At 47.4% G+C, this 13,438-nt stretch overlaps 1 protein-coding gene across 3 annotated transcripts in view; it reads right to left on the reverse strand.

Annotated features, from left to right (window-relative positions):
- LOC112570307 (kinesin-like protein KIF26A) overlaps positions 1–13,438 on the reverse strand; it is a 143,368-nt gene that overhangs the window by 24,127 nt on the left and 105,803 nt on the right. For all 3 annotated transcript variants that reach the window (XM_025248690.1, XM_025248691.1, XM_025248692.1), the window contains 2 exons: positions 10,734–10,931; positions 886–1,044 (listed from right to left, as the gene is read on the reverse strand). In XM_025248690.1, the coding sequence (XP_025104475.1) occupies positions 886–1,044; positions 10,734–10,931 (357 nt within the window). The remainder of the gene's footprint in view (positions 1–885; positions 1,045–10,733; positions 10,932–13,438) is intronic.

Consider the following 13,438-nt stretch of genomic DNA (forward strand, 5'->3'; position numbering starts at 1 on the left):
TGGTGTCTATAAACCACAGTCACATATCTGACAGTGTTCGGTGAAGAAAGCCCCTTCTCTCTCTCTCGTGTTAGCGAGCGACTGAGAGAGAATTACTGACCAAGCTAGTCAGGCTGGCCATGATGCCCCTCCACACAACCTTTGAACTCCTCGAGGTCACCGTCTCCCGACTTCTAGAAACATCTTTCATTTCTCCTTCTCTCTCTCTGAGTACAACAGACAAGCTTACTACTTAAAGGTATCTGAGTTCTCTAGGAATATTTACCAGTCTTTGACAAAACTTGAAAACTAAAAAGAAAGTGATTACTTTGTGTTATCACGAGCTTTCAGTATTTATGCCAGCAGAAGACGGGAGCGGATGAGTCTAGTGGCGGGTACAGAGCACAAAGCAGCTGCTCTCTCTGGTGTGCGATCACAGAGGGCGCCCCGGCAGTCGGCTGATGCTACATGCAACCTGCATCACAGCTCCATTTCCCTCCCTGACCTTTAATCAGCAACACTTGACTCTCTGCTGAGAAATCTTTGGCCTGGGCTCATCTGCTTCAAAGACTTGTACTCGAGATGCTAGACGAGGAGGAGGAGGAGAAGAGAGAGAGGAAGGGAACAGACTGAGTGAATGAGAGCTAGAGAGAGCGAGACAGAGGGCGAGACATAGACCGGGAGGGGGAGCTGGCAGAAGACAGGGGAGGTAAACCTCTTCTTTCGTCCCACCTCACTCTTATTCATGTCCCCCCTCCCCTACATTTTTATGCTAATGGTGTTAGACTGCTGACAACAATTTAAATTAGGAAAAGCCTGATCTCAAACACTCATGTAAGATAACCACGCGGACATTAAGGGGAGATAAGTGTAGTGTCGGTTCAGGTGAGCACAAATGTTTCTTACCTGCGGCCAGACGCGCCGCCAGAGCAGCGTCCAGGTAGAGGGCGGCCTTGTCGGCTGTAGGTGCTCGCAGTTCACTCTGGTTTTCTAGCTGAGTCCCACAGATGGGATCCTCACGCAGGTACACACCAGGTGCAGTGCCGACACCCGTAGCCTCGGTACCTACAGAACAAACAAACAAGATGATCAAAGATAAAAACATTGGCTTACCTTGATCAAACACTGTGACATGTAAGACTGCACACGTGGTATTGTAAACACTGTTGTTGTTGCCTACTTTATATGCAAATGAACTGCCTAAATAAGATATTAGAGTACAGGAGATGTTGAACCCTAAAGGACCTCCATGTGATGTTCAGGCAGATGTTTATCTGTAAACAATGGGGTTCAGGACTTACTGTCATAAGTAAATCATTGCCAAAGCTTCTATCGAACATCAATGCTTTCCTTATTCATCACTTGCATTTCTTTACTCGTAAAGTATCACACATGTCATTATGTGATGGTCTTACAGACAGAACTGTGTAATCACACACACCATAAACATAATTATACAAACATTTGAGCGCCTACATGCATGCTACCACTTAGTTTACAGGACATTCCAGCAAACAATAATTATACGCTCTACATTTCAAAACAATCTTGGAGGCTTTTTGAAATAATAATTAATTACAATAATTAACTGTTCCACCATTTCTTCTGGTTCGTCCAGCAAACAGTAGCCCTGGACAAGAAACATTAACGACCGTTTGACTGTCACTCGTCATGCCACCTACAAACAAAGAGGTATCCGTGGAGAAATCACGTGATTGTGTTATCTCCCCACCAGGTGAGGCAGCGTGCAGCAGATTATCTCTAAACACCGGGATTTGCTGGGGTCACCAAGGTCTGGTGCGGTCCAGATATTGAAGCCAGTGTGATGTCATGTAATATAGCTTGTGGCAACGTAGCTAGCGGGATCCCCCAACAGTGCTTGTCACGACAGACCACTCACATGTCTGGCATCGAGCACAGGGGGCTTTGTTTTCTCTCAGGCTATGAACACACACACGACCACGCACACTCACACATATAAACGCAACACGCGCGCACGCGCACTTACAATCACTGAGAAGACAACCACACACACACACGGGGGTCTGGTCTGAGACTAGATGGTGTGTTGAAAGCCTCCTAACTAAGCTGACAATTGGCAGACCCACAGTCTGGCCTGACTCCTCCTTGCACACAGACCAGCCATTGCAGCGCGTATTTATCATCGGGTAGACGAAATGAGGCGTCTCAGCGAAAATATACCCGGCAAACCCTCGGCTTCACGCCTGGTGTTCTGAAGACACGGACTGGTACATAACACACAAAACATGAAACATCCTTTTACACATGGGATCAGTCTAAAGACTCTCTCACACACACAAATAAACACACACATAAACACACACACACACACACGCACAAATAAACACACACACACATTTGCAGACTTGTTTAAATACTTTAATGCCTTCTTCTCTACTTGTCTTGTAATGAAACCAAAGCTTTCCTCTTTGATCACGAAAACAGTATACAGGATGTGTAACGATGTTTACATTTCGCCTGCTGAGACACAGAAATGAATGGTTGTGAATCACTTGTCATCGTAGTCGCAGGAGGACGGACAGAAGCGGTTAGAGCAACGGCGTTCTAACTTGCGGACGTGTACACCAGGCGGTTCGCTACCCGTGTCACGCAGAGTATTTTCCCCACCGGAACCAGTTGAAGATTAAGTATCTTGTTTCGCACATGTTGCGGAAAGTAAGGTAGACAAGCAAAGGAGATGGACACCTCCCTCACAAATGTTGGCCCCAAGGTAGGGGGCTCTAGCACCTCCTCCCCAACATCTTAATTACACGGCGCGTACTCCAGGACTGCCCGGGGGCTTTCGTCTGAGCTCAAGAAGTGACAACTACAGATAACATTTTTATTTTTAAATATTATCGTTATTTATAGATCCATCGGCTTAACAAAATATTTTTCATTCGTGGGGGAAAAAAATCCTGAAGACCCCCAGGCAGGTTTTTCGTAAATATTACAACACGATCACCAAGTCATTCTGTCTCCATACCTCTGTGCTGAAAAAAAAAAATCCACAAAACTAAAGGTCATGTGACCATTTCCTGTTGCTCTGGACTGCAGAAAGCAAAGCAGGGATCGTGCGGATCACATGATGTCACGTGACCCATGCAAACATCGTGTTTCGAGTCTGGGGTCACCTGTCGAAACACCGAGGCGCGGCTCCTCCTCCCGGGTGGCGATGGCTGCCGTGATGTGTTGGTGTTGATATGGACCAGGTGGTGTACAGAAGCTGATCTGTATGTCTAGACCACGGACGTGGGGATGTAATATGGTGTCTAGACATAATGAATGCTTCGTGGTTCCTCCCTGCGCTGGCTGCAGGATTATTAAAAATTATCGAAAACAGAGATTGCTCGTGTTTTTATAACCGCTGGAGGCTATTCTGACAGCGAAGGCGGTGATAGAAACAGCAATTTTTAAAATGATATCTGAGATAAACTTTTTCTTCTTTTAAAATTTTTATGAAGTCTGCGACCGTCCTGAGCATGTGTGTCATGGATGAATCAACACGTCTGGGGTACGTATCTCGGGGGTTCACCTGCGTGTGCTATCAACACACGAACACGAGAAGAAAATCAGACTTGTAAGAGACAGCCCTGAATATTCTTGTGAAAAATAAATTGTAAAGGAGGGTTGTCGTAGACAGAAGGCTGCCCTCTCCTGCAAGGTGAGACAGGACTACACTGCCATCTCTCCTGCAAGACAGGTGAGGATGCTGGATGAGGACGACTACCTGGGAACTCTTAAGTATTACTACTTCGTAAGGGTCTTCACAAAGAATGAACTTCGGGAATGTTCGCTATTTCCCGGCAGATCATGAATGGTCGAGCCCGTCCCCCTTCGCTCACTTCTAACAAACTCAGAGAGAGGCAAACATCTGATGTTAGGTAACAACAATTTTGATGAACAATTTACCCATTAACAAATTCACGATGAAACTTTGAAGCGAGGCTGTAATCATCATGGCGGAGGCAAGCGGAAGTGACCTGCTCTGCGAAGATGTCTGCAGAAAGCGCATTTCGCTGGCGGCGCACCGGGTGCATCTGCACGCACAGTGGGATACGGGTAGCGGGTAGCGGGGTGGAATTTCATTTTCTACTAGTGAGTCTGGTCTGGTTTTTGTATCGCTGTTTCTTGATGAGTTCCCAGCCTGCCGCACAGCGCCTCCTGACGCCGCATGGCGCGTGCTACACCTCGCGTCGCTCCCACGCTCCATCTCGCGCCACACCTCGCTCCACCTCGCGCCACGCTCCGCACACGCACCCTGCACGCCCTGCTTCTGTCTCTAAACACCGACTTCTCCTCGCCACCCTGCAACTGTGCATCTCTAAACATGTACTTGGTGTTTCCCTAATCCCTTTTTCACATCCACACGAGGCCCCAGTGCATCTTGTCGATATACATGACAGCTGATTGTGTCTCATTCAGGGTGGGGATACCCGAATTCCCCCTGACAATCCGTTCAGATGAGCCACACAGTTTATCTCCCCAGAAGTTTCTTGGTTTCAAGCACACACAAAGAGTGAGTCGTGTTTGTGACAAGAACAAGTCACAGTGAAAGTCCCACTAGGGTCAGTGGATGTAAGTGGTTCACTGTGTTCACAGCGGGCAATGTAGACGGCAAAACCCAAACCTTTTTCAACCAGTTGTTGTCGCCGACAGTTCCTCTAGCTATGGATGTCTGTTCAAACCGAGTCGATGAACTCCGAAGAGTCGTGTCAAGATTTAATTAACCTCCAGTACCGCTGAACATCCTCATCAGTACCCCGCAGTCAGCATGTACCCTTCATCACATGTATCCTCCTTTACCGCCTGTTGTACAGACACGTGGAGGGACGGTAGGATACCCCGACAAAAATCTAATTATGCAAATTAGCAACAGGCTGCAATCAGCCAAGCTCGCGGACAAGCAGCGGGCGATGAAAGCAGAGGATGTGGATGAAATGCTTTGAGAGGCGGAAGTCACTGATAGGGGTGGATGCGAGCTGCTCACCCTCACATACCGTTCATGTTCACTTTAATCGGGGTTTCGGTTCTGTCGAGTTTACAAAATGTTTTGTGGATTTTTTTTAGAAAGAAAAATAATAGTAGAAGGATGTATAAATCTTGAACCTCAATCAGGTTTTTAAATGATATCTTTGTACTCACACATGGGAGCAAAAGCATTATTTGAAAACAATCTTAACTTAGAGAACGAGAGAGAGAGAACTAGTCTGGAGGACACGATCTCAATGTTTACGTGTATACACTCCAGTGAACATCAGTCCTCACATATCAAGCAATACCTATAATAATAAACATAGTTGTAAATAATTGTGATGATAGTCAAGTGATTAGTCCACCTGCTCGTCTTCCTCTGCAGATTGATGACATTCTTCATCCTTATTGTTCCACGACTCCTCATCTTCATTTTTCTTTTATTACTCGTCTGCACAGTTGTTTCCTTCTTTTGCTGTCCATGTCTCCTCCTACTTGTCCTAAACTTGAGAGTGTGCTCCTCGGCGATTGTGGGTTATGTGAATCACTGTTTATTATTATTATTGACACATGTCGGTAATGCTGAATGACAAACACAAGTTCCTTCGCCGCCTTCAGGGAAATTCCCAAAGATTAGACGCATACTGCAATGTTTACAAACTATCTGTGTGAAATACATCAAGATGATATTCATCCATCTGCGGTCAGCAGGCTGGGATCGCGACTGTGTTTTGTGCAATCTTTCCTTTCCTAACTCCTCATTCATGTCCAAAAACTGCAATCCAAATTCCTAAGCAGCAAAAAGCAATGCGGAATCCAAACAACTTAAAAACTCAAAATCAATTTCTCAAGGGTCATTGACTTTCATGGTGAACGCTCGGGTGGACTGGTCCTGTCGCCTGCGACACGCGCGCGCACACACAGACACACCGCTGCCCAATGCAAACAGAATGCAAACTATTTCTCCACAAAAAGCCGCCACTGCTTTAAACTAAAACTGAGATTTTTAGAATTCTAATTACACTTCCATTTTCACGGGGCCCGGCTTTGGAAGAGTTTTCAAGCTTTTATGCAAATGAAGCAATGACAGCAGACGAGCACGGCACCATGGGTGAGCACTGCCCGCACCCAGTGTATGTGTGTGTGTGAGGGTGTGCATGTCATCACACGTTTGTCAGTGTGTGAGAGAAGATAGAACTGTTATACAAACTTGTAAGGTGCAGTAAACAAATAAATAAATGTACAGACAAACATAAATAACGGAAGGTTAAAAATAATGGCGGTGTGAGAGAAGGATTTGGAATTATGCAGGACTCTGGGAGGCTGATTAGGATTATGGTGTATAGTTCTGGTACTATTTGCTTTTCCTTTGTTTAGAATTGACATGACTAGTGACTGAATCGAGCCACTCCTTGATTGCCAAGATTGCGAGACCCAGCAGCACGAGTTTTGTTTTACAGCTTCTCCCGAAGAAATCTTTTTGTGTCAAACAATTGTAAGAAATGACATTCGTGATTTATCGTGTAAACAATACCAGTGAGGTGTGTGATGGCAAACAACTGTAACAAACAACAGTAGTGATTGTCATGTAAACAAAAGTAGTGAGGTGTGTGAGGGCAAACAACTGTAACAAACAACAGTAGTGATTGTCTTGTAAACAAAAGCAGTGAGGTGTGTGAGGACAAACAACTGTAACAAACAACAAGTGCGGTTGTCATGTAACAACAGTTCCCGACTATAAGAATCCTATAAGACAGACGGCCATTGTCCGACTGTCCATCATCTTAGAGCCTGGAGCCGTCCTCTCCCGTGCAAGGCAGGCGCCAGGAGTGTGTGGCTGGCACAGGCGACCTTAATCAATCCCAGAACGAGGCTCTCCCGGCTACCGTTCACCCCTGGACTATCAAGAGTGAGCCTTAATTGAATCATTTCCCCAAGCAATTGCCATCGGTCTGCCCATGAGTGGGCACGGGAGGCGACTCGAATTCTAACGGCCCGACTTCAGTCCCTTTCCTGTCACGATGCTGTCTGGGCGTGACAGGCGCGAGACGCGGGCAGCGCGAGATACGCACCAACCTCAATGGCGCGATGACACGAGGCGAGTGACGCCACGCGATACGTCTCAACCTGAGTAACGCGATAACATACGCTCCACCCTGACTGACCCGCTAGATACCCGACACCAGCGATTCCAACTTGAATGTCACAGGGTAGTCTTCTAAAAGACCAGTCACAACTGTCCAACTGAATGGTGGTCGACTGAACAAGAATGGCGCCACAAGATGCGCACCAACCTGAATGGTGCGACTGGTCTCCAGCCTAAATGGCACGAGAAGATAACTCCAGCCACAATGACATACAGATGCTCACACTACAGGGAACAGACAAGGCGACGAAACGAATCCTTGTTATTATTATTTGCTTTCTTTTAATAGCGTGCTCTAGTTGAAAAAATAAAGGTGAGTGTGACATGTCACAATGGCGATCATTCTACCTTGGTGACCAGATATAGCATGGGGCCATCCCCCCCCTCTCTCTATCTCTCACCCACGGGCGCTTTCTTGCTTGCCTACCAGGAGTAGGCGTATTCGTAAGCTTTCACAGAGGATTGCGTATTCTTTACTTTTTATTAATCTTAAAATACTTTTTGTGAAGCTTAGCAAGTTAAACTTTGTCAGCGACGCCATTGAACATATTAACATTATTTGTACAGAATCAGCACAGACAAGACAGATGATACACATTGTATATAATCCATGGTTCTCGATGGTGGCGCAACTGTTAGCGCCTGTCACAGGGAGGGTTGGCTGTCCTGGGTTCACCTCTCGACTCGGGCACGCTGTTGTTTCTCTACAAAAGACATCTGTTGATAGGCTGGCTGCCTTACTGACAGTTGCTGACTCGGTGTTAAACACCGATATCAGTGCTCCAGTCGGATTTCAATGACAATTATACTTTTTTCTAAAATAATATTTAAATTGTAGTTCTTAGCTTGTTTTGGATAGTTCTCTTCCTTTTAGTTTCAAGCTCGCTAGTCGGATTACAGGGTCAAGGTAGGGGCTTGGGTCAAGGTGTGGCTTGAGGTCAAGATCAGGGTTTAGAGTTCGAGGCTGATGACAGCGTGTTAGGAAGAAATAAAAAAGGGATGTGTGCGTATCCCAACTCAGTGAGAAAAGTGAAGGGTTCACTTCCGGCCTGAGCCTCACACCAAGGGTCTCTTTCCCCGTCGTTGACAAGAAAAACAGCGATAATGAAAACAATCTCAACTTTCTGATGAAGAACACTTGTGTTTGCAGTTAATCAGTTCTCGTGACTCAGGCATCTCCGGGCGATGCCACTGCAGCTTGTGCAGCCGGATCTTGTGTGTATGGGCGAGGGCTAATTTGCATAGAGGCCATGGCCAAACAGTATTGGATGGTACTTGAATTAGATTTGATATCAGGCAACTCGACCCCGGGCACAGCGCTACTGTTAAAAGTCCGGCAGAAGGCGGGTGGATTCCGAGAGCCTTGGAACAAACCGTTTTGTTCCCATCTGCGTCAGGATCTTCGATTGAGCATATCTGGTTAGCTGGAAATTTGTGAGTTGTGAGAGCCATTTCCCCCTCCACAGCCATGTTTGTCGAGCCCTAACAACGTTTAGCCTCTCACAGCTCGGGGAGGGTCCGGCAATGAAACGCGAGGTGACCTGTGTGGGCAACAAGGAATGCTGGGGGCGTCTTGTGTGGGCAACAGGGAATGCAAGGGGCGGGTCTGGTGTGGGCAACTGGGGATGCAGGAGGCGTGTTAAGTGTCCCGAGAAAATGCCATCCAGACGCCCTCTACATCGCCGCGCCACAGGGGCAGTGAACTCTAGTAGCCCATTTTTGTCTCAGGGGGAAATTCGTCTGCCCTTGATGTCCCACAGGGAGAATAAAATAGTCGTTACGAACCTCAGTACACTCCTGTTACCTGGGCCAGTGTTGTAGTCGTTGGCAAGGGTTTGCCATGCACAGTTCCTCTGATAAAGACTTGGACATCCCAGCGATGTGTCTTCTCGATGGAAGAAGAGACGAACTCTGAAGGTATGGTGGATGTGAGTCAGAACTGCGCGTCAGATGCATGTCAGACAAGTGGGCAACATTCAGATTTGCGCATTAGATACACTTGGGACAGAGAGAGCTGCGCATCAGGTACATGTCAGACAGCTGGGCAATAGAGTTGAGCATCAGATACAAGTTGGACAGAAGGGCCATAACAGAACTGAGTCAGGTGGACATGTCACCAATGTCGGAGGGATGAGCGAGTATCCGGCGGATGAACTGACATCCCGCGGACACAAAAGCTGATTAGAAAACACACCACGTTGCGTCAACAAGCGCACGCTCCGTCAACAAGCATCCCTTAAATCCCATCAGTGGTCCCCCTCCCCTTCCTGCAGCAGGCGGGTCCTCGTCTTCAGCGGAATTTCTTGCTGTAGCTTCTCCTCCCGGCATGCTCCACTCCAGGCCTCGCCATTGCTGGAGTGTTTGTTGTCTTTGCAGCTCATATTGCGCTAATTCAGTCTATATATTTAAATTGAACACAGATTTGATATTTGTATCCTCCCTATCACAACAAAAACTTCCACACATACACTTACATATACACTCCCTCTGTTCATCGTCATTTCATGAATAAGCAAGCATGAACACAGACACAACACTGGAGGACGATGCTGGAGAATCTCGATGTCCTCAACGTCTCGCGAAAAAATCGCGGACTGCAAAAATCTACAACAACAGCAACAAAAAGCCAAAGCAAACAACCCCTGAACACCCTAAACCCCAGGGTCACGTTTCAAAGTGCGAATATTGTTTCCAAAACTACAAACCGTTTGTTTTCAAGCGTTGAAGGCCAGGACTCATTTACATAAAACATCTCCAGACCTTAACAACTGTTGGCTATTTTTTTTTTTATAGAAAATGTACAAGTGTTTTATGAAACTGCTTTCAAGCCGCTGTCAAGCGTGGCCTTTAAAAACTGTTTTAACCTCAGACCTCAATGAGTTCAACATTAGAAGTGTTGTGCAACAGAGTCCAGTATTGTAAAAGCACTTTCCGCTAAAATAACGATCAGTTCAGAGAGAAGCCAACAATACAACATTATTATTTTGTTTCTTCTTATATTCTTAAGTGCTGTCGTCTCCTCCTGTCCCCTGGATGTCCCGCCATAAAAGCGTCCAGCAGACCGTGGCCGCGGCCTCCATGGCAGCACTAAGCCGAGGGCCGGCGCGCGAAAGCCGGGGCATCTGCTTCTAAGGATGGACTAATCGCAAAACTAAACACCAAAGCCTGCAGCTTCTCCAGAGGAAGTCGGAGGAGAGGAGGATGTAGTAGGGTCCCGGATGGAGGGGTGGGGCTGAGGTGGTGGGAGGGGATGTGCGAGTCATTTGTGTTGATTGTGTCGATGGCTTCTAGGACCCGAGTCCCCGTCGTCGCTCGGCCCGATGTCCACCCGTCCCTCCCCGCCATGGCTCTCGAGAAATCAATGGAGCATCTCAGGGTATGAACCTGTTGTGTGACGACTCAGACGACAAGTGGTATGATTTTATTGTGTCGCCGTCGGAACTGACGAACAGCATGAACCTTGAAATTTAAGGAACATTCTCACAAAATTCCTCCTGTGTGATGAAGTGTTTCGAAAACTCTCTCTCTCTCTCACACACAAAAGACAATTGGATGCCACTGAAGACTTTACCAAAATTCACACATACAGACACACAATCACAAGCAAACGAACCTTGTGCAATGTCTGTTAGCAGGTCTCGCAAAGTCTCGTTCTTGCCCGTGACCTCGACAGCCGACACTCGTACGGAGAACCTGGCTCCGGTCTTGTCCTTCTGTTCGTTGATGAGCTTGAAGAGCCAGGCGATGGCGCACGGCATCACCCCCATGGTCTGGCCTGACTGGTCGGTGCCCAGCATGGTGTACGACTTTCCTGAAACACAAGTCAAACTGCTGAAAACATTCTACAACACGAGTGAAACATTCCTGAAACACGTGCATGGCCCCCTCCAAGTACCTTTACAACATTCTGAACATCAACAACACAAGTGAACAGCATTCCTGTGGAACATCGCAAGGATAAAACATTTCCGAAAAATACTGGGACGCGCTTGGTTTGTGACACTGGGGTTTGTGTCTCTGGCTTTGTGGGGTGAACACCAACTTGTGGGGTGGTTGCCATGTCAGTGGACGGGTGCAAGAAACTCTGACACCAAACACCCTACACCAACAGAACACGATACCACACTGCCTAGCTACCGCAGTTTTATTTTTCTAAAAATCATTAGACACAATACAGCTCGGAAAAAAACTGTTTAAAATACGATGCTTACATAAATAATAAATATGCCAGGTATTAACAACATCAGAAAGACACCTATATCATGTCATGTCATCAGGACAGGTACATCGGGTAAGTCCTTAGCAAACCGCTGACAATAAGAATAACCAATAAGGGAAAGTTCCTCAAGAGCTGAGTACCAGGTATGGACGCCATGTCTGATGGCTCCCAGACTCAACCGTTGCGGCGAAATCCCCATCTGACCTCGTGTCACTCAGAATTCCGTTGGGAGGTCTTAGAAGTCTGCCCCGGCATCCCTGTCGTCAGGCCTAACGGCATACACAGCTGTGACAGAGGAATCACGTGGTGTCGGCGATACCCACTGCCATGACACCTCCCTCAGTCAGCAGGACTTACACCTCCACTGGCACCGACAAATAAGTAAATAAGTAGTTCTGTCTCGGCCGCCAGGCTGTCTTGAGCGAGGAGATAACTCACACACACAGTTGCATTTCGTAATAAAGCCGGTAACCTGAACTCAATAAATGTAAGCAGCAAAAAGTTTATTGCCGGGTGTGGTGTACACGGGGTGTGAGATAGCGTCTGGATGCTATTGTGTTTACCGCTGACCTTTGGTGTATTTTATGGTTGCCATGCTGTCGCTCTACTTATCAACAATACTGTCTGCTGCTGCCAGCCCCATGCTGCACCGCGTTGTCACGTGACACGGAGGGTTGTGGAGGGGTTTCCCTGTATTTCAGGAAGGAGGAAGCCTGACAAACAGTGCCACCAGCAAAGACCACTCCTGGCGCACTTGTCTGACAGACATCTGGCTGCTGTGACAGGTGGGCTCAGCGCAGACGACCGACACGATGCAACATCATGGAGGACGAGTGTGGAGGGCTCAGCCACAATGTGCGCCTAAAGCGTTTTGATATAGCTGTTTAATACACTTGCAGCTGCATACACACTGGCAGCTGTATTGCCACTAACGTTAGCGTGCAGCTGTATTGTCATTACGCTTACCGGCAGCTGTATTTTCTTTCCAAAATTCAGGAAGTATTTGTAGTACTTTAATATCGTATCGTTAATGTTTCGCTGAATTTTTATGAAATATTTTTTACAATTTATTTAAAGCCATTTATTTAAACATTATTGTGCGCTTGGGTTAGCATAACCATTGATGACAGTTGGTCGATGCTTGTGTCTTCCGTTCATGCTTTGAGTTTTGCAGTCAGGGGTTAATACCAAGGGTCAGAGGTTACCCTTTTGTCGAAGCATGCCCTCTGGCCTGTGTGGTGAAATCACACTTCTGTAAGTAGAGACGTGGGCACAGGTCCTGTGGTCTGCGCATGTCCATGCCTTACGGCCCAGCAAGGTGAGAGCCAGTCGCAAGTGTTGGCACAGGGATGCAGATGGCGCTGTTTGCCCTCCTGACTCACTGCTTGCAGATCGTGCCTCGTTCTGGCGGCCCTGCTTCATCAGCATGCACGCGCCGCCATCAGGAGTGTCCAGCTCCGAGAGCCTTGATCGGCCTCCAGTGCAGTGAGTCCGACAGTCTGGCTGCGGCTACAGGACACTGCGAGACACACTGCGAGACGAGAGTTCACAACACAAACCGCCTTGGACAACTCCAGCCTCACTTTCTTGTCTCTCGTTGGCGGACGTCGGGCTGCCGTGTGTTTGTGACACAAGCCGTTGGAGGGGAGGGGACAAGAGGGATTTTTTGTTTTAAAGGGAATGAGGTGTGTTGCTTTGACGTCTGCACCTCCTCTTCATCTACTTTTTCCTCTCCATCCTCATCAACTGTTTTTTTCTTCCTTTCACTCCCTCCTGCAAGAGGACCTTTGCACGCTGCAACAGCGGCTTCTTTTTCTCACCAGTTGTCTCCCTTGCTCAGAACACTTTCAGCCCGCGACTGGCAATTCAGTCATCGATTATCGATGTTATGGTAGCAGTGGGGAGAATGAATGGATTCAAAGGTTGACTGCAGACACAGGCAGAGGGCGCTCTTGAGGGCGATCGGAGAAAATACAGCGAAGAGGCAAGCGTGGTGACCGCACAGCTGTCGTAAAGCGTGGTGACGACACAGCTGTCGTAAAGCGTGGTGACCGCACAGCTGTCGTAAAGCGTGGTAACAACACAGCTGTCGTAAAGCG

The sequence above is a fragment of the Pomacea canaliculata genome, linkage group LG8 (assembly GCF_003073045.1).
Source record: "Pomacea canaliculata isolate SZHN2017 linkage group LG8, ASM307304v1, whole genome shotgun sequence".
NCBI classification, from domain to species: Eukaryota; Metazoa; Mollusca; class Gastropoda; order Architaenioglossa; family Ampullariidae; genus Pomacea; species Pomacea canaliculata.